General features: G+C 43.8%; 1 protein-coding gene across 2 annotated transcripts in view; it reads left to right on the top strand.

Annotated features, from left to right (window-relative positions):
• The window catches only part of SLC35F4 (solute carrier family 35 member F4), a 208,093-nt gene extending 191,154 nt beyond the window's left edge, over nt 1–16,939 (top strand). Inside the window, exons 4-8 of one of the 2 annotated variants that reach the window (XM_036275796.1) lie at nt 1,279–1,498; nt 10,178–10,303; nt 12,315–12,507; nt 14,288–14,377; nt 16,483–16,939. In XM_036275796.1, the coding sequence (XP_036131689.1) occupies nt 1,279–1,498; nt 10,178–10,303; nt 12,315–12,507; nt 14,288–14,377; nt 16,483–16,724 (871 nt within the window). In that variant the 3' untranslated portion in view covers nt 16,725–16,939. The remainder of the gene's footprint in view (nt 1–1,278; nt 1,499–10,177; nt 10,304–12,314; nt 12,508–14,287; nt 14,378–16,482) is intronic. The other variant, XM_036275805.1, reaches the window with a different exon arrangement.
• Nucleotides 16,940–22,043: the final 5,104 nt, after the last annotated feature.

Below are 22,043 nucleotides of genomic sequence, written 5' to 3'. Positions count from 1 at the left end.
ATGAAAGTAAACCACTACACGGTTTCTATGTGTGCAAATTGCATTTTCAACCTTCCTGGAATCTCTGGCTTGCCATTCCCAGCACCCTCGGCACATTTTCGGAGACTTGATACTGAACACAGCGCCCTGTGCTCAGAGCCTCTGTCACTCGTCCTCCACCAGGTCCTCCCGCTTCATGCCTGTGAAGCAAACATGGCTAGAGGTTACCTTGGTTCACAGTACTTTGAGGCACTATTATTCTCCTCAGAAAACACTAGAAGAGAAACTAGTACTGGTACCACCTAGAACCATGTAAATGTATTTCATTATAAACGCGCAAACATTAGTAACTTATCGCTTTGAACAGATAGTTATAGTACTCTTGAAAATGCAATGCCTGGCAAATGATAGCTGCCCAATAAATGCTTGAATGTTCCTGAACAACGGGGTGAAAAACAAAAGCTGGATTCTCCCAGGGGCAAGCCTGTTCCAGTCTACAGTCAAATAGGCAATTACCTGGCACTGCCGTCATTGCCTGTCTGTATCACTGTGTTGAACATTTTGATTAAAATGGCCCCTTGGGTTAGCTCAATAATCGATTTAATCAGAAATCAAGCAAATAAAAGATTGAGTTGACTATTTTTACACACTGAATCCAGCTAATTCCTCCAAAATGGCCCGATGTTTGTATATAACAAAGCTGTAGCTTGTTGAGTTTTGTTTTTATTTTTGACTCCCTTTGTGTGTGTTTTGTTGGTGTTTTGGTTTTTCTTCTTCTCTGCTTTAAAATGCTAGAGAGAGAAGAAATCAGTCAACTGTGCAGACGTGTTGGAGGGAGGCACCGTGTCTCAGGAGTAGTAGACTCCCGGGCTGTGTCCTACAGGACCCGTGAGGCTGCGTGTTGTCTGTAGCTGTTCACACGGGAGCAGGCATCTTGGTCCCGCCACATTCGCCCATTCAGAAAGGATCTTCTCTCTTTCAATAGCTAGTCATTCCTGCAACCACCATTTCTGTATTTCTCTGGACTTCTCTGAGAGTGTTCAGCAATAGCAGCCTGGCTGCCCCGATAATCTTGAGAGCATATCTAAGCAGGAGAGGCCTGGCTCTGTGCCTGGGAGGGGTGGGCTCCTTTCCACGGAACCCTCGTGGCCCGTCGGTGGCAGGACTGGGTTCGGCCTGTTCCACAGATGACCGATGAGTCTTGAGTGCTTTGTACTCTTGCCTGGAAATGAGTGTCAGGAGTTAGACAACTCAATATGTGTCACAAACAATACCTAGTAACCTCTTTTTCTTTCCTAGGGAATGCAGTCGGATTTTCGGGGAAGATGGTCTGACGCTGAAGCTCTTTCTTAAAAGAACTGCTCCCTTTTCTATTCTGTGGACTTTGACTAACTACTTGTATTTACTGGCTTTGAAGAAGCTGACAGCCACGGATGTCTCCGCTCTGTTCTGCTGTAACAAAGCCTTTGTCTTCTTGCTGTCGTGGATCGTGCTGAAAGACAGGTTCATGGGCGTGAGGGTAATGGCAACTTGATTCAATGCGGGAGGCCACCCTTAGCCGTAAACCCTTGGCATCGGGAGAGCTGCTTGTTCCTGGAGTTTCCGTAAAGCTCTCCTATTGGTTCTGAGTACACACTGGAATTTGAAGATGGATTAGGATGCCTAGGCAGTTACAACATCAAGAAAGGATAAAGAGATTTCCATGGGGCAGTCCGCTGATTTCAACAGGAGGCACTAAAACAGACAGGGAAAACACGTTCTTTTTTTTTTTTTCTTTTTTTTTTTAAGAATTAATGGTGTGATCAAATCCTACTCTCCTCAGGAAAGAAGGGTCTGAGAAAATTAGCCACAGTAAAGATTATGATTTCTGTTTATTTTCTATCAATATATGTTGGGACAACTCCCTCATGTTTCTCCCCCCACTGAGATGGATTTAATTAATACTGCTTCTTATAAGCAGACAAGATAAACAAACAATAATTAAAGTCACTGGTAATGGCACAGTGCTGTGAAAAGTGGCTGTATATTCATGTGACTAATCTAGAAACGGAACTAAAAGCAGCAACCTGTACTTCTGTGTACAAATGAATGGAACTGCACTACACTTTAAAACCACTTCAGTTCTGAGTTTATTCCTTTCAGAAGTAACATGCATTTTTAGAAAGTGTTTTTTGTATGCTTAGTCTATGTTAGATTGATTGGAAGTCATGCAAATTTAAGGAGCTAGATCCCATCCATATAATCTGGCATGCCATGATTACAAAAATATTGGTGAAATAATTCTTTAGTAGGAGGTCTAAATGAACATCCTTTCCCCAGAAGATAAACATCACATAATTATTCTCTGAAAGAGATGTCCAAGTTCGCTATCAAAATGTTGCTCTTGTTGCAATGATTCCAGGGCCCTGGAATGCTGAAGTTAATGTCTGAAAGTTTATGACAGTCATAACCCTGAAAGCTTTTTTTTATCCTCATTCGAGGACATTTTTCCATTTTTTGTACAGACAGAGTGGGAGGGAGAGAGAGGAAGAGAGAGAGAGGGAAACATTGATGTGAAAGGGACACATCGAGTGGCTGTCACCGCACGACCAACCAGGGCCGGGGACAAACTGCAACCGAGGTACATGCCCTTAGCGGGAACCGAACCCGGGTCTCTCCGGACCGCAGGCGGACGCTCTAACCGCTGAGCCAAACTGGCCAGGGCTGAAAGCTTTTTTTAAATAGTCAGTTACCAAATTCCGTTTGCATCTTGGAACATGCTGCTCAGAAATTCAGGACTAAAGATTGACATGAACAAGAAGCAGAAAGCTATGGTAGAAGACTAGATGAGAAACTCGGAATCAGTCCATACTGCCGTTAGAATGTACCCACACTCTCCACTAGCTAACCTTAGATTTGACATCAAAAGGAAGCGTCATGTTTTATATGTGGAGCACGGTGCTGGCTGTTCACCATCCGGTACCCTGACAAGTCCTTGAGAGCAGGGACCTGCCCTCTGCTCACTGCTTTATTCAGGAGGAGCGACATAAATTGTGGGGCCCAGTGCAACATGAAAATGCAGGGCCCCCCGTTAAAAAAGTATTAATAATTTCAAGATGGCAACAGCAGAACATTAAACCAAGAATGGGGCCCTTCCAGGCACGGGGCCCTGTGCATCTGTACAGGTCATATGCCCGTGAAGCTGTCTCGGCCTCTATCTCTGATACCCAGAATAGATCAGGGGACAAAGCAGGGGCTCAATCGATATTTAAGGATAGAGTAAATGAACTCATGCTTATGTGAACTTTCTCTTTTCTGTCTGCCTCCACCATGGATGACCCATGAGGATTTGGAGGGCCTTGTCTGAAGAGGGGGAAATAGAGGAGAGTTGAGGCCTTTCTGCTCCTTCCGTGGCATCTGAATACCAAAAGGAAATCAATACATTGACTGTTGGATGTACCAGTGAGAAAATCAGTTGCATTAGAGTGAATGGATACGTCTAACTTAGGAACTTACTAATGCAAGAGGTCATATTGAAAGAGGTTCAATGTTTATTTGAGGTCTTTTCAGGAAAAAAACCCCCTCAACTGTATAATTTACATTTAAATCACAGATTTAGGAAATCTACCTAGAGGCTATAAACCATTGCCACTTTAAAATTGGTATCTGTAGTGGGTTGAATAGTGGTCCCCAAGAAGGTGTCCATGTCCTATTCCCAAGAACCTGTGAATATGACCTTATTTAAAAAGAATGATCTTTGCAGACATAATTAATTTAAGGATCTTGCAAAGAGGAGATCACCCTGGATTATCTGGATGGCCCCTAAATCCAACAGCAAGTATCCTTACAAGAGACACACAGAGGAGAGACACACAGAAGAGGAAGAGGCAATGTGACCACAGAGACAAAGATCAGAGTGATGTGGCCACAAGCCCAGGAAAACTGGGGAAGCCACCAAAACCTGGAAGACGCAGGGAATGTGTCTCTCCTGGAGCTGCCGCTCGGAGCAAGGCTCAGCTGGATTTAAACATCCGGCCTCCAGAACTGTGAGGCAATACATTTCTGTTGTTTCCAGTCACCAAGTTTGTGGTAATTTGTTACAGTAGCCTCAGGAAACTAATACAGCTTCTGTAACTAACAAGACCTGATAGAAAAAGTGTCGAGTAGCCAATGAGTAATTGTTATAGGTAGATCCATAAAGTAAGACATAGGTGAGCATCAATGTTAGGCACACGTGGAAGTCAGGTCCTTTTCCTTTTAAATGACAGGAGATGCTTCACTTCTCACTGTGAAACATTAGGAGGCGTTTAATGCCATGTTTCAGAAGAATGTCAAGGTGCAATTTTAACGATGCCCAGAACCAGGCCAGGGAATATGAGACGCCCCAGAGCACATTCAGCACTTTGCCTTTTGACAGTGTCAGCAATTCTTTTCCTCCTGAGACATATTGAGAACATGTATAATTAGGTCATTTGAGAAATTAAAGGAGGGCAAACAGAATACTGACAGCGTAAATGCAGCTTTCATTGGCTCCATCCATAGAGATTCTAAAGCACAGCCTATAAATGCTCCCTCCCTCCCTTGGAGTTCTCCTTTCTTAAGTAAAGGGTTGCTTTCAGTCGTCGGATTAAAATTAATATTTCTGACTGATTCTAAGACTTCAGTAGTTTAGAAACAAATCATCGTTGGATTATAATTCCATTTGCTTGACCCCAAGAATGATCACATGTAAGATGAAATATATGGCCTTCCCTACTTCTACTTTTTATGTCAAAATAACGGAATGAAGGGCGCCATAAGTTACAATATCAGTAACCTGGGTGTGCCTGGAGCACCGGTTGGCCAGAGTTATCAATGCTCATGTAAATACTAATTTTGTCTTATAAGTAACTTACTAGTTTGTTTCTTTTGACTAATGATTGAATTATAGACGAAAAGGTAATGTGTTATATGCATTTAGTTTTCTGTTATGAAACCATTTCAACCAATTTGCCGGTAAACTTTGGTGTGCTAGGAAACTCTTTCATGAACCGTTCCTTGCAGCTGATATATGATCATCCTGTGGAAATCAATCAACTTCTTTAACAGATCATCTTTTAATTGCAAAGATGTTGGTGAGAATCCAGTTGTTGCAGCTTTGAGAATGGGTGTTTTCCCACCTCCAAGATCTTGTCTGGGGAGCTAGAGTTCTTCAATTCATGAGAAGCAGAGAGTCCACCTTAATGAAAAAGGGTTTTCCTCAAAGAAAACGAGCCATTAGCTGGGGTTTTCTTCTCTGCCGCTGGTATCTATTTCACACCAATGAAAAGTACATGTCAGGCTAGAAAGTTGAAACCCTTTCTTTCAGATCTTGTCCTTCCCGTATTTTTTATATTATTAATTGAGTTTTTTCTTTCAGTTGTTAAATTTCCTTGAACATAGGAAGAAAAGTGACGGGTAGCGAAAGGTTCGGCAGACCCCAGTATTATGAGCAGCTTTAGGACATGAATTCATGTTCCTTTAGCTTGGCATCCACCTATTTTCTAGCTATAATTGGATCCCTATGCAGTTAACTTCCCAAACTGTGGCTCTTTTGGAGATTTTCCTACATCCACCAAGAACCAGCTGGAGAATGTCAGTTAAAGTGGATTTTTCATTGCTCAAACTGCACTTCTGGGCGTTCAAACTGGGCTCCAGAGTGCTCTAAATCAGGACACCGGAGCTAAGCTGCTACTGATTTGTGCCAATATTACTCTTTCAGATAAGATTCAAGATGACCTTTCGTTTTTATCTTGCCTTAGGTTGACATTTATGCAGTAACTTTTCATTCGGGTGTAGTACAGAATCCTCTCTCCAGACTTGATGGTTCCTGGAAGAGGCAGTGCAGGATGGGTAGCGAGACGCATCCTTTTCAGGGCCCTCCTGGCAGAAGAATGATTTATAAATACAGGGGGGGAGGAAGCTCAATGGTAATGGCTCCAATGTTATGCCCACAAAAAATCCATAACCCCTTCTTCAAGGTGTAGGCAATAGGTCCACCGTACACCCCCACACACTCTTCAGTCTTTCCTTCTGGCATTTCTTTCTCTCTTCTCTACCTTAGTCTCCCACTGTGATCATTCTCAGAAGGATTTACTCATATACAAATAGATGTGTATGTGCAGCAGGGGACAGGGCGGGGGGAATCTCGGTATGAAGCTCCGCACCCCTTGGTGTTGTCCAGTCCCACCCTCCACCTCTCACACACAGTACCGGGACAGCTAGAGAAGGCCCACCTCTTTCATTTCTCTCACTTCAAATCCTGACCAACTTCACTGGTGGTTCTTCTTCATGAAATCTTAAATGTAACATGTAAACAAGTTTTAGGATTCTGAACAGCCATGGTTCCTTGAAAAGAGACTCTGTATAAATCTGCTCAGAGAGAATAGGATGATCATCAGAGCGGTTCTCACTGGCTGAGCGTTATGAATATCCCACCTTCAGCTGCTGACCGTTAGTCTTGAACTTAAGGACAGCTACTGGCAGGGCCTTTGGAGGTCTTCCACTTTCGAGGCTGCTGTAGGCTTGGGACAAGGATCCACTGTGAGCCAGTAACGCTCCCAATGCTCCACCCAACTTCAGAAACAGAGTTGACCACATGGAAGATTAAGGAAAGATGTTGGGGATACAAACAGAAATAGAAGCAATTAAAGGTTGACCTCAATATCCTGAACCCTAGAAGAGCTGATACTGTTATGCGAATAATAATTCTGGAAACCATTTTTTCAAGGGGAAACACAGTGAATATAATGAGACCCAGAAGAGGGCCTGACCCTTGTGATTTTTGAGGGCCTCAGCCACAAAGGGAAAAGAAGAAAAAACAAAAATGGTGATACAAGAAGACAAAATCAGCCAAACAACAGATGCTTCTCTACCTTTTATCTGTTCAAACTAATTTCTTGAGAAGCAAAAGAAACTAGCTTTCCTGGAGGGTCACAGGTGGTCCACAGCACAGTGGAATAACCAAATGTTTACCTTTCTGGCCTTCCTTGGACTTCAGGAACGGGCTCGAACAGCCCCGTGGTCCCTGCCATTGGCCCCCAAAGTTGATGTGGAGGGTTTTGGGGGCTGAGCCTGCAAAAGAAGGTAGCTGTCTCGGGAGGTGATGTCGCTCACGTGGCATACTAGGATAGTGGGCTCGTCATGGTGTGAGAGGACCAAGGGGATCAGAAAGTTACGAATGAGGCATTGTCAGTTTTATGGTCACCAGTTACCAACCTTCTCACACCAAATAGATTCAGGTAATGGTAGTGGTGGGATTTCCATCTTAGTTAGTCACCTCTGGTTGGGGCTGGAACTGGAATCGGTCATGAGGAGAGCCGAGTTTTGGGGAAGTCGAGCAAGTGGCACCAGGAGACGGTTCCTTTTCTGCACAGGGTCCTTCATGTGCGGACTGACATGCTCAGAGCAGCACTTGGTTTCGCCGCATGGATGTGCGCGTAGGAGCACTTCTGACACCACGGTGAAGGCACTGCGGGCACATTTCCCATGTCCCGAGCCCAAGAAGACTCATTTTGTGCTTTTCTGTGAAGAAGAACAAACCATTAATTTTTCCTTAATGGCTGATTAATTCTGAAAATGCCTGTGACTCAGATCTGTGCTTGGGTTGTTTGTTCTCTGGAAATTTGAAGAGTATTTACTTTCAATGAACCAATGGAGCCCAGCAGTGCCACTCGGGGACCATCCAACGGCACTCCAAAGACTTCCACCCAGCACTTTCCTGCATTTCCTAGATAAGCTGAGATCCCTTCCCCTAGTTCCAACTCCACAGATAAGAAAAATATTGGCAATATCTTAAAACATGGCCTTAGAGAACTCATTTTATCAGATAGTTGTGAAATTTAAATAAAAATGTGGAAAATAATTTAACTTTCTCCCCAGGAAACCTATATAAGCTATACATTATTAACCTATAAACGACTGTTCATACCATAGAGAGGAGTTTTTCTAACATCTCACATATTCAGATTTTCATGTTTTTAGAACTGAACAGCGCTGTCTGACCCCCTGAAGTGAAAACTGCTTCTCTTCATGAAGGCAATTGAAAGAGACACTGCTGTAATTGGCCTGTCAATTTAAGTGGTCCAGGCTAATATTTTCACAAGCACTTGAATATAAAGTGTAATGGAGACTTTGAAGAGGTCACCATGGTTCTAACTTCGAATTGCTATAAAATTATATAATCTTTGTCCACACCTAATTCCCATCTTGAGAAAATTTATGACAGTAATGGTATGCATACATATTTTTACTAATGGATGACTCAGAAAAAGAATAGTTTCCAACCACAGTCAGATCCTGGGGATAATAGTATTAAATATTCATCCCTTTCTAGATAGTGATTTTTTTGCTTTTTGTTTGTTTGTTTGTATGGGCTGTTTGTTTTCATAATTCCCTAAACCCAGAATTATGTATCATAGAATACTTGTAATTATTTTAAATATGGAACAGCACATCATGTTAAAGTCCATTAGGATTAACACTGTGTTCTTTTAGCCCTGTTTTGTTTATTTGACAAAGAAAATACAACTGATGCCTAGCCAAGAAAAAACAAAAAACAAATATTAATTCAAATTCATTCTCCTATGAGTTCGGTCTTATGAGGGAGATGTAGGTGTGCACCTGAACTCTTTAACCCATGGACATTATTTAAACACAAGACAAATCAGAAAACACCGGTGTCTAATGTGCCTTTTCATTCTCTGAAATCAGACTGCCCAAAGAATTGTTTAAAATCCCTGGATGAACTGTAAATCCGCAAATCAGCAAAAATGATAGCCCTCACTGAATTTCCAGGCCTAAATAACCCCCTCACCATGTTTATTTATGAGTCTATTGCTTCTTGTTTGGAACATTTCCTTGACACCTCATGGTGTGTGTATTAAATTCTATTCCCTATAGTTTGAGGCACAGTCTAACTAGAACACATGCCTGGCAGCTTCAGAAACATGATATTCACTCAGCAAGAGAAACACCTCCCATCAGGCAACCTCCTGGATAACACTTGATGAAGACAGATTTTCACTGTTGGCATGTCAGCATCTATTCTCAAGTTCTCCCGCTGTTTTCCATAAAGGATGCTTTAGTACGGAGCTGGCTCTGATACCCACTGTGCACTTGCTTTTGGTGGTCATTAACAAAGGAATTGCTTCTCAGCATCTGAATGATGCGTGTCATTATAAATATACATTGTATTGGTCCTGAGCAAGTCTACAGTTACATGTTAAAGACCTACATTTTGTTGTAATAAATAATTCATTAATCATGTTCAAAAGGGGAAAAAAAAATCACATGTCAATAAGCTGTCCACAGAGGAATTGATTTCCTTGGGAATACTCAGAACTGAAGCTTAATAAAATTAATCGCCACGTGCTTAAATTTCTCACAAAGTTGCATATTGGTTGTAAAGTTGGTGAGACAACTTTGAAATGTCTGAATTGCTCAAGTTTAAGACAAGGAAAGAAACAGATGTAAATCAGCATTCCACAAAGGGGTGGACTCCTGTGTTAAATATACCAAGCATCATATCAATTTACAGTAAAGCATTATGATTGCAATCAAATTATAAACATTTCACTGTATGCAATTAATGCTCTAGAATAATTAAATAAAAGTATCTTTCTGTGGTTTAATTTGCATGAAAACAAAAGGAAGAACCGGCCTCCATTTGACATTCCAAGTGCCAGTGCAAGTTTGCTCCTTATAAATCATCATGATATGATTCACTTTCTTTTTTTCCCTTTGCCATATGTTACCTCTTAGCTGCATCAATATAATGTCTCCCTAATCAAGTTCTGGTTTTGTGGAGGTCTTCAGAAACATGCATCGATCCAAGGAGTGATTAAAATGTATGCTAAAATATTTGAAGAAAAATAATACAGTATTGATGAAAAGGCTTAGAACTGATTTCCTATTAACTTTATTTTACCAATATGGGTATAAATCTCCAGGAAGTTGAACTAAAAAAAAAAATTACACTAAAATCATTAGCCCTTAATTTGAAAGTGAGCAGCTTTTATAGTCTCTGCCTGGATGTCTCATGAGTATACTGATTTCTTGCTAATACTGACCCTTCTACAACTGATCAGCGATGTACAGAGGTCACTGGGTTTGAGAGAGCACTTAGCAGAAGTCTTCAGCTGCTCGCTCCGGGATATGGAGTCATCCGTTGTTTTTTATTTCTTTGCATTCTATTCGACAGATAGTTGCCACAATAATGGCGATTACGGGCATTGTCATGATGGCGTACGCGGATAATTTCCACGCTGACTCCATCATAGGAGTGGCATTTGCCGTGGGCTCAGCCTCTACATCTGCACTGTATAAGGTATGTGTGCACTTTCTTATGCAGCCAGTTGTCATTGGTAGCGTAGACTTCAATAATAAAGTAAGGAAGGACAAAGAAAATCTTGACTGGAAAAAAGTGAAGATGGTTTAATGGTAAGTACCACTTACTGAGTACTTGCTACATGCTGGGCACTGGCCAGAAAATGTCACCTGTGTTAATGCCCTAGGAGACAGAGGTGCTTTTCCCCAGCTTCAAAGGGGGCACTGGGTTTGAGGAAGCATTTAACAGCTTCCATGAAGTCTTCAATTGCTTTCTCTGGGATATGGAGACATCAAAAATTGTATTTCTTTACATTTGGTGTGTTAATATTGTTTGAATGACAGATGAGGAACCTGAGGCTTTGAAACACTAAGTTACTTGCCCAAGGCATACAACCAGGAAATGATAGAGCCAAGCTGAAAACTTGGACTGCCACTCGAAAGCCCTTTCTCCATGGCTCCACCCCTCCCAAACCATCCACCAGTTGTAGCAGGGGGCTTCGACCTCTCTTCTCTTTATGTTTCTTTAGTTGAACTACCTATTTGATTTTAACTCCAACTGAGGTGTTAAAAATAATAAGCCATCTTTTGAGAGGTTACCTTTTCTACATGTTAACTCCATGCCACAGAAGCTCATGTTATTAGCAAACTGAAGAGTCTCTTTTCCTCTCTGAAGGATGCTCTGGGTCGGCACTGTGTACTGAACATTCTCCCCTGGAGCTGCCTGGCATCGATGAAGATCCTATCCAGAGTCATTGCCCTTAACTTCAGAAGTGAGGACTAAGAGCAGATCTAAACGGTTATCCCCAGAAGCTCCTCATTTCAGAGCCAACTTTCTGGATGTAGCTAAAGGACTGTCTCACTTTCATCTCTCTTGGTGTTTCAATGAGAAAATTCTCTCTGAAAGGCAGAAAATGCCCTTTGCAACTCTCCTGGATGCCTGTTCTGATTTTTCACCAGCACCACGGCTCCGAGGACACCGCATCTATTTCCATACTGACATTTCCCGGCCCGTTGATTCTGTGTGACAAAGTTGACAAGTGTCCACTCAATTCCCATTAGTGTCTAAGTTGCCCCCAACTGAGATTCCACTGAGATGTCCGCTGTGACCAAAGGCTAGCACGTGATCAAGGTCTCTTGATTAAGTCTCTCGAAAGGAAAAAAAAGAAAAAGTTTAGTCGAAATTCAAAGCAAAGTCTGGCATTGCTATGTGACCAGGATGGCTGTCTGATCAATAGGTTTCTCCTGACCATGCTCCAGACGGAGTCATTCTGGGAGTGGTGGCATTTGCTGACATGCACAAAATTACATGTGCACCATAGAAAATATTTGCTCTACTCTTTGCTGTCTGAGGATTAAGAAAGGAAGCAGAAGGGTTAAAAAGCCCAGAAACATAGACTAGAGTCCTGGTTCCCAGCCTGATGTGTGACTTCAGTTAGCCATCTATGCTGCCTTGCCATCTTTCTCGGTACACAGATTTATAATCCAGGGGGAAAAAAAGAAATTTTAATCTGGAGAATAAATATAGTGTTTGTGAAAATACTTTAAGCTCTGAGAGAAAAGTACATATAAATCCAAAGCACCATTGCTTCTCTCAACACATAATGACAGGCTCTCTCTGTCCAATAGGGTTTTCAGTATCTGTCAAAATAAATGACATGAATCCCATGCTTGCAGGGAAGAATTGATGGCGACTCCATCAAGAAGATAGTTCTGGGTTTCTCTGCCTTCATTTGCTATTCATCTTACACCATCACTGATAGCAGCACGTAACTGTGGTTTCTAGCACCGCGAGGAACTTGTTTTATAACATTTGCTGTTTCCTATGAAGGCTCTGGAGCATTTTAATCCCTTTTCTCAGCAGCATGTTAGATGCCATGGAGATGGCGGGGAAGAAGGCACAGAGGGTGAACCCTGGGCCAGGTCGTGCCCTGTGTAGGTGAATAGAACTCGCCTTTCTGATGCAGCAAAGTCTCCGACTCCGTGGCTTAAGAGTTTCTTTTCCATTCCAGGTTTTGTTTAAGATGTTTCTCGGAAGTGCCAACTTTGGAGAAGGGGCACACTTTGTCTCCACGTTGGGTTTCTTCAATCTAGTCTTCATCTCCTTCACCCCAGTCGTCCTGTATTTCACCAAGGTGGAGCACTGGGCCTCCTTCGCAGCGCTGCCCTGGGGCTGTCTCTGCGGGATGGCGGGGATGTGGCTGGGTGAGTGGCCCCAGGCTTTTCATTCCCTTGGCACTTGACCTTTCCTTAGATAGTTCAATTAGCATATTAGATTAGTCCCTTGGGTACCTCTGTCCCAAACTTATCTAACACTGGTCTGGCTTATTGAATGTTTGGAAGGTTCTTTGCGGGCTATCCTTGATTAGATCAGAGTTCTCCGCCTGATGTGCCTCCTGTTAGCTAAAGTGTGGGCGGAGGTCCAGGCCACTCTGGTCACCACTGGTCTTCAAGCAGCCTCCTCGTCCTTCACGATGTACTGTGCATTGTGTTCCAAGGGCGCCACCATGGGTCAGGCAGGGGGAGAGCGGGACACTCATTCAGGGAACTCAAAGTGGTTCAAAATGGCCGGGGCAGCAGGCGCAGGGGGAATGGGGAGGGAGGGAGGGAGGAAGGAAAGGAAGGAGAGGACATGCAGGGGGGAAGCAGGTTATGGAGGACCTGGTACCCAGACAGGCTCAAATCTGCATTTTAAACAGCCCACCCTAGCTGCATGTAGAGAGTGACTGACAGAGCAGGTCCTCATGATGCAAGGCAAGAAGGCAGACTGGGCTTGGTGGCTCGGCCAAGTAGGCGGTACTTAGTCGATAAGGAAGAAAAAGTCACCTGGACTCTGTAATATTCTTTCTCCCAACTCCCTGTAACATGGAGGCTGTCTGCCTCACGGGGGCAAGCAGGTGGCTCCCACTTTCCAGCTGAGCTGCTGCTGGGAGTTGATACGAGAGGAGCCATAAACTTAACAGGCTTGCTCTTCTCTGGCCAAGCAGCTGAGCACCCCCCACCCAACGACTCGTGTCTCTTTACTCAGAATCAGATCATTTGCACTCTGCTCCTCTGTCCTCATGCCACCTAAGACAGCCCCTCTGCCCACTCGACATTTACCCACAAGACTTGACCTGAAGGACACCTGCCAACCCTCACTTGATTTTCTTTATCAAGGTGACATAATCCAAAGCAGTTTTGTAATTCTTAGGTGGGGAAGAAGGGGGAGCGTATTTTCTTCCCCCATAGGCATTGGGTCTTCTTTTTCTACCCCTAAGGGGAGGTCCCTAAGGGGAAGTCTTAAGCACGACAGGAAATGATTCAAGAAAATAATAAAACACTAATAGTTGGTCTTCTGAATTCTACTTTTGAAGGTCAACAGATGTGGTTATGACCTGTCATAACCTCTGCTAAGTTAGTAGAAATTAATAGTAGTGTTTCCATAAGACCAAACATCCTAATGAAAAGTGTCTAAATAATTTCCGGGCCAAAACCAGTCTAACTGGGAACAATAAAAACTTCACGGACTCGTGGCCCCATCTGTATGTACATGATCTCCAGCTGGCTGCAAAGTAGCCCTCCTCCAACCTGCAGCCCTAGACACGTCTAACACGCTCCTGAGCAAGCCTGCCCCGGCTGGGTGCCACCCTGCGGCTGGACACTGGTTCACCACGCACCTTGGTCTCCACACTCCACTGGGTGTAGTATCACAGCATAGTCATTGATTATTTCACCTCTTTGCATTTTCTCCATACACCTTTTGCCGGCCAATTGGCAAGAGATTGGGCAGCCAGAGTGGCAAAGGAGGGAAAAAAAAAAGATTTCTTCAGGTGAGATATGCATGCATCCATCTTCAAAATTAGAGGATTAATTGAGCAAAGGAGCAGACCATTTAAGAGGCATGTTTAGCAAGGCATTGATTCTTTTGTTAGGAAGGAAAGCACCCAGCATATCAATTTCCCTTCATCCTCCATTATCCTCAACATCCTCCTTTGTTTTACAGTCTTCAACATCCTGGTGAATGTCGGCGTGGTGCTGACATACCCAATCCTGATCTCCATCGGGACGTTGCTCAGCGTCCCTGGAAACGCAGGTACGGGTACGATTTGACATGCGCACAGTAAGTCTCCTGCTCGTGTTTGTTTCACACGCTGAGTTGTTTCTTTGAACAACTGTGAATTATGTCCCTTGCCTGGGAAGATGTTTTTAAATATCATGAAGTGGCAGACAACAGAATAACTGTGAGACAGATTTAAAATTTGCAGCTACAAACAGGGTGTTTCCTTGGTTGTGCTTTTAGAATTAAATACCAAATGTATCATTTGGATTTCATGTAATCTCCCTGACAACCTAATTTTGTGGTATTTTTAGAGGAAGTCCTATGGAAACAAAAGGCATCCCAGCATAGGGCTCCAAGCACACGTCACTAATGAAAGTGCAGGAAATGCACAGGGTGTTGGTTCCCCATCAGCCTATCCATGGGGAGCTGCAGAAGCTTCTCTGGGGGCACAGCAGATGGCCCTCTGGGAGAGATCTAGAAGAAAAGCAATTTGATTCTCTTTAGGGACAAGAGGAGAAGCTATTTTTCTAAGATAATCTTTCTAATGAAGTCTGTCAGTGGAACAAGTCATGGAAGTGGGTTATCTGGATGGCTGTACAGTTATCTAACGTTAAAACTCTGATTCCAAGCCTTGGTAGCCTTCTGTCTTTGTCTCGGGACAGTCAGGCAATGTTTACTGAGCACTTAGTGTGTGCCAGGGGAAAATGATATTGCTGGTCCCTTAAGAAGCTCACATCTATATTTGGAAAATAAGACCATCATACATGAAATAACTTAAGAACTCTACAAAGTAATTTATTATTAAATGTCAAATTGTGTAACATACTCCAAGGACTATAAGATAATCAGAGGAAAAGAATATCAGGGAGGAGTGGAGTTGCCAAGAAAGTTTATTCATTCATCCATGGAGTCATTCATTCAACAAATAATTTCTGAGCACTTAGTGTATGCCAGGAAGTGTGATAGCTTTGGTGATGGATCCTGAGTTAGGCACAGTCCCTGCTTTCGGGACTATAGAGAGGGAGACTAAAGGCACTGAGTAAATACAATGTAGAGAGAGAAGCGCTTTGATGGAGGTATGGACTGAATGCTGACAGCTCACAGAGGGACAACCAAGGTTTCCTGCAAGAAGCCTAAACAAAAAGATCTGAGGGAGGGTTTAGCTGGATGGAGTGGGTATGAGGAGGGAAAGGCATTCCACAGAGAAAGAACAACAATTATGTATGCCCAACAATTCCACTACTATGTCCATAACCCCCAAATTGAAAACAGAAACTCAAAAAGATTATTGTACATGAATGTAAATAGCAGTGCTATTCCCAATGGCCCGAGGTGGAAACACCCAAATGTCCATTAACAAGTGAATGGATAAACAAATCATGACACATACAATTGGATATTATTCAGCCATAAATAGGGGGGAAGCATGAATACATGCTACAACATGAATGAACCTCAAAAACATTGTGCTCAGTGAAAGAAGCCAGACACAAAAGGTCACACAGAGAGAGAGTGACTCCATTTATATGAAATATCCAGAATAAGTAAATCCATAGAAACAAGCAGTAGATTGGTGGTTGCCAGGCGCTGGGGGGTAGGGCAGGGGCTGCTTAAAGGATTCCAGGTTTTATTTTAAAGGGATAGAGATCTTTTGGAAGCAGACAGAGATGATGGTTGTACAACATGACGAATGTACTGAATGCCACTAAATTCACTTTAAAATGGTTAATTTACGTTATGTGAATTTTGCCTCAATTGAAAAAGTTTAAAAGAACAGCATGTGCAAAGACCTAGACATGGACAGGCTTGGCTCATTTGAAAACTCTTCAGGGGTCCAGTGAAACTGGGGGAGCGTGAGGGGTGCCGAGGAAAAGCCCTGAGAAGTGAGGCTGCTGAGGCAGTTAAACCGGATCACAGGGCCCTGGAAGGAGACGTATGATTCCGAGATAAGGACGCAAAGTGAATGAAAGGAATGTCACAGAGAGCGGTATAGAAAAAGGAAAGATGAACTTGAAACAGCAAGGAAGACCTTTGGAAATCTCTAGAAGTAGCATTGACTTTGGTCACTTGTTTACCAAAAAAAAAAAAAGCTATGTAAACAGTCGTAGATGGTGACTGACCCGCTGTTTCTTACTTAGCTGTGGATCTCCTGAAGCAGGAGGTGATATTCAACGTCGTGCGCCTGGCTGCTACCATCATCATCTGCATCGGGTTTCTGCTGATGCTCTTGCCGGAGGAGTGGGATGAAATTACCCTGAGGTTCATCAACAGCCTGAAGGAGAAGAAGAGTGAGGAGCATGTGGATGACATCACCGACTCCAGCGTGCACCTGCGAAGCAGAAGCCGGGTCAACGGGGCAGTGTCCATCCCGCTGGCTTAAGGAGGGACACAGTTCGAATGCACGTGTCTGTATATTCTGTGAATATAATACAATTTTCTCACTACCTGTATACTCACACAGCAGTATTAACTCTGAGTTTGGATAAGTCATATGTGAAATAATGCCAACAAGAAAAGTTTACATTTATATGCTTATCAAGGAACTGGTGTAAATAATCATAATAAATTTTTTAATTAAAACATATTTGTCCATGTTCTGTTTCTTCTGTTTTTTGGGGGTTTTTTTGGGGGGGGTGCGTTCTATCTCCCTAATTCACAAAATTTCCTGAAAGCATGAGATTCTATTAAATTATGGGCTTGTCATTACCTTTTTCCCACCTGGAACTAAGACCATTTTATTCAGAAAAAGTTGCATAAGAGGAGAGCACATGGAAAGACACACACTTTATATATATATTTAAGTCCAAGAAGAGCCTTAACTTTGAAAGTAAGTGACTTTGGCAAGTAATTAAACATATCCACCGAGCACTTTCTTCCTACAGGCAAGACCTGGTCCAGGAACTGACGTGTGGAGATGTAGGAGACCCCGTCTGCACTTTCATCGTGCTTAGAGCAGTACAGAGCATGAGAGCCCACAAATATCTCTGGCAGGAGGCAGACATTTGAAAGTGGCACAGTGGTGATAGAGAGGACATCTGTCACTCACCGCTTCTGAAATCCTTCACCACCAAGCTTTTTGAAAGAGACATTTATATTTGCTGTCGCTTCTTCAACTCCCAATCACCCCTCAACCCACGGCAATCCACCTTCTTCCCCATCATTCCCCAGGAAGTTCACTCACCAAAGTGAGCAATGACCTCTCTCTCGAAAAACCATATTGACACCGTTCAACCCTCACTTTATTGTCCTCTCTGCAGCATCTGACATGGCGACCACTCCTTTTTTTCCTGAAATAGCCTCTTCTCCCAGATCCCACTATAAACTCCTGGTTCTCTTTCTCCTTCTCTGGCTGCTTCTCTGGGCTCCTCTTTCTAGGCTGAGCTCATCACTGTCAGTGTTCAGTCCTTGGCCTTCTTAGCGTCTCGCTCCACATTTTCCCTTGGGGATCTCATCTGCTCCCATACTTCAAATGTCATCCAGGTGGTGGTGGCTCCCAAATCTTTTTCTCCAGCCCAGACTGGTCCCCGGAGCTTCAGAATAGACTACCCAAATGCCTTCTGCAGGCTCACTTGGTTGCCTCATAGTTCACCTGAGATGCAAGAACAAAGTTGGATTTATCGTCTCTCCTCCCCAGACATATTCCTCCCTCTCCCTTGTTTCCTGTCTGGGCGAATGGTACCATCAATCACCAGCTGACAGCCAGGGAGCACGCTCAGTTCTGCCTTCCTTGCCTTCCAGGTCTAAACCATAAGTCCTGTTGCTTCTCTTTCTCCATATTTCTTGAATCTATACTCTTCCTTGCTGTGTTACCTATTCTAGGCCCGATCATCTCCTTCCTGATGAATGAGAGACACTCTTTACATTGGTTTCTGACTCCCAGTCTTGCCTCTCTCATCCCTTTTGTGCCTTGCAGAGTGACTTTTCTAATATATAAATTTGATCATTCTACTCCCCTGGGTAAAATACTTCAGTGGCATCTCATTGTCCTCCGAATAAGGCCCAAACACCTTTGCATCTCATTCAAAATTCACTGAATGGCCCTGGCCGGTTTGGCTCAGCCATTAGAGCGTCAGCCCGGGGACCAAAGAGTCCTGGGTTTGATTCCAGTCAAGGGCACGTACCTCGGTTGCAGTTCATTCCCGGCCCTGGTCAGGGTTGTGCAGGAGGCAACTAGTTGATGTGTCTCTCTCACATCGATGTTTCTCTCTCTCTTCCTCTCTCCCAATCTATCTGAAGAGAAATAAAAAAAATATCCTCAGGTGAGGGGAAAAAAAAGTTTCAGAATTCACTGAATGGCCCCTGCCAGCCTCCAGAGAAGCACCACCCAAGAAAACCTTCTGTGATGGTGGAAATACTGTGTCTGCACTAATACAATACCACACGTGGCTACTGAGCTCTCTAGGTACAGCTAATCCAGTTAAGGCACTGTGTTTGTAATTTTATTTACTTCTAGTTAATTTGAAATTAAACTGCAATAGCCATATGTGGCTATTGGCTACCATCCGGGACAACAACTCCAGAGCCTCTTCCCTCCACCCCGTCTGTGGCCCTGGAATCGGCTTCAGTGCCTCTTCACTTGCCGTAGTTCTTCAATGAAGACGTGCTCGCTTTCTTGTACTCTCTTTTTCTCTCTTGAATTACCCTTACCTAGGCTTCATGACAGGATTTCAGTCTTGTTTTTCTGGGAAGCCTTTTCTTATCCCCCATGCTGAACAATGTGGTTTCTTTAGAAGCCGCTGTGTTCTGCCGTGGAGCACTGGTCGCCCTCCGCGTCATTGTCCGTCTACTCATCTGAGTTCCCGGGAGACCATGAGCTCCTTGCGAGCAGGGACTGTGGGGCATCGATCGCTGTGTTCCTAGCACAGTGCCTGACACTTATAGACATTGAAAGAAATGAATGAATGGGTTGTTTTTACACTGGAGCTATGTCCATTTCACAAACTATATTAGATCAGTCTTAGCTAAGCGCAGGCAGAGATGAGATTAAAGACCAAAAGGGAATAAATGTGCTGCAGCCCATTTGCTGTGTTTCCACAAAATACCAACTTACTAAACTGAAAAAGGGCATTTCTTCCCTAAGAGGCTGGTTGAGGCAGCTAGTGATTTAAGATAGTCTGTGCTTTCTGGGAAATTGGGTGCAAGAAGCCAAGCCTTTCTGGTATCTGTTTTTTTGTTGGTGGTGGTTTGTTTGTTTTTTTATCCTTACCTGAAGACATTTTTTCATTTATCTTGAGACAGAGCAGGAGGGAGAGAGGGAGGAAGAGAGAGAGAGAAACATCGATGTGAGAGAGACACATCGAGTGGCTGCCACCCACACGACCCCAACCAGGGCCGGGGACAAACCGCAGCCAAGGTACGTGCCCTTAGCGGGAACCGAACCCCGGCCTCTCTGGTCCGCAGGCCGACGCTCTAGCCGCTGAGCCAGACCGGCCAGGGCATCTGGTATCTGTTTTACTATTCTTTTTAATTCAAATGTCCCCCAAAATGTAGGCGAGACAATCTAAGGGCAGGCAGAAAGGTCTCAGGATACCACACGTGCTGGCTGGGCATCATGGGAAATTAAAACCACAACATTTTTTCATTTCTCTGTCATTTTATTTTTTGAAAAGGCAATGCAAGTCCCCTGACATAGATAGATAACATGATACTAACTAAAATAATCACCATGACACACTTTAAGCTTCATGAAAATTGAGACAAAATAAATGGTATATATTATTAATAAATATGAGTTAATTCATAATCTAAGTCTAGTTGGTTTTGACTATTTAAATGCCATATCGGTACAAACATCGCTCTTGCTTTGTCTTTAAATTACTGTTAAATAGCAGGAATCACTGACTAACCCACTCCAGTATCTTGCCATTACTTAGCATGACATTTAAAATTGCATTTTGACATGTTCAAGAAATGAGTTGTTTTGCTCTTTTTGATGATTCATTTTGAAAAATGGAGTCAGCTACCCCGGAACGCACTAATTCAACTTATGACTGATCACTGTAATTAGCTCCGTCTATATTAAGAAAACACTTCCATTGCGCTATTCCTTCATTTATTCACTCAAAAATTATTACATCCCACATCCGGCTCTGAAGTAGGGTATTAGGTTAGAGGCCCCCTAAGTGGCCGCTGCCTCCTCTGGAGCAGTGCTGTCCCGTGAACTTCCAGAACCCAGAGGAGTGTCCTCTGCGCCGTGAGGAGGGGATCCGGGTGTGATGAGCATGGTCCTTGCCTCTGGGAACTTCAGCCTTTCCAGCTAAGTTGTTGCCACAACAATGAAAACTACAACTCAGACATTTGTTTAAATCACTTTGGGAATGTGAGCGATTCCCTTTAATCCGGGTAATCATAAATAAAGATGCTACTGCCTTTCCCTGCCTCCGCTCCGGTCACTGGGAGAGCCCGATGGGATCCCGTGTTTTGGTCTCTGAATGAATATGGCTGTGCCCTGTTGTGCCCACGATGCACCTGCAGTGATCCAAGTTCGGCTGGGTTTGGAGGATGCTGACATAGTCCCTGGCCTCTTGGGTGGCAGTGTCTGGTGAGGTTGCTACTGTCCTGTCTCTTCATCGGCCGGGCTCTGCCCCCCAGCCCAGGAGGCCCTGCTCTGTGAGTGACGAGCCAGCAGCACGGCCCGGGGATTAGGAGCACCCATGTGGCCACCCCACTGCACCGCTGAGAAGTGTGACTTTGGCTAATTACTAACCTCTCTCTGCCCCTGGATTTCATCATTAGTAAAATGAGGATATCAATACCTATTATTGGAGGTTGTTCGTATATTAAAGAAAATCACATGTAAGAAGAGCTTAACACTTCACCAGTCAATCTAGAAGAATTAATTACTTCCTGTTCGGGTTTCCTCTCTGTTTACCTTCCTCCGAGTCCTTGTCCAGAGCACTTACCCACGTGACTCGCTCAGCAGTCGGAACCTGGTGCGGAGCAGTGAGTTTTACCCAAAATAAACCAGAGCGACAGAAGAAGCCTGGCATGAGAAACACTTGGAGAAAGCAACACGGGGCAGGCCATTTCCCTGCGCCCGGTCCCCTTGGCACTTCGCATCAGGGCATGCTGGCCCAGCCAGTGGAACTAATTGCCTGACAAAAAAACAGACGGCCGACTTGGGCTCTGAAATTAAAATCACTGCAACCACGTTCTGATTGCTTCACAGACAAATTACAGGCAAATGAGTTTTGCTCATCCAGGCTTTGCACTCCTGTTAATGTTGTGCAGGCACTTTGTCAACATGCACCAGAGGACAGATGATTTGGAGAAGGACAATGCACGGGACAAAAGCGTGAGCAGGATAACCGGCCAAGCATTAGAATGTTTCTGATACATATGTACAAATTGTCTTTCTCATCCATAAACCCTTGTTGCAAGTACAAAGAACACCTGGTACGGGAGATGCTGGTTTATCTGGCAGGCCAGAACAGAAGTCTCTATTAATTCTAACTCTTTATTTCTCCCCCAGCCCACCTGCAGCAATTGAAGGTGAAGTAAGAACAGAAGCCAGGAGCTGATGGTGTGGGGTGCTTGAGCCAAGAAACTAGGGACAGAAAGAGCAGAAGCCCTGTGTTTCAGAGGGTGCCCCCCACAGATCTGCCACAAAAGCAAGGGCACTTTGTCATTGTTTGCTGGAGACAGCAACACCTTTGGGAGCTCTGGGAAACTTAAGAGCAAGAATCCTAACCTGGGCTCC

The sequence above is a fragment of the Molossus molossus genome, unplaced genomic scaffold (genome assembly GCF_014108415.1).
Source record: "Molossus molossus isolate mMolMol1 unplaced genomic scaffold, mMolMol1.p scaffold_m16_p_1, whole genome shotgun sequence".
Lineage (NCBI taxonomy): Eukaryota > Metazoa > Chordata > Mammalia > Chiroptera > Molossidae > Molossus > Molossus molossus.
The sequence above is the reverse complement of the archived record's forward strand: the minus strand, read 5'-3'. Positions and strand labels throughout refer to the sequence as shown.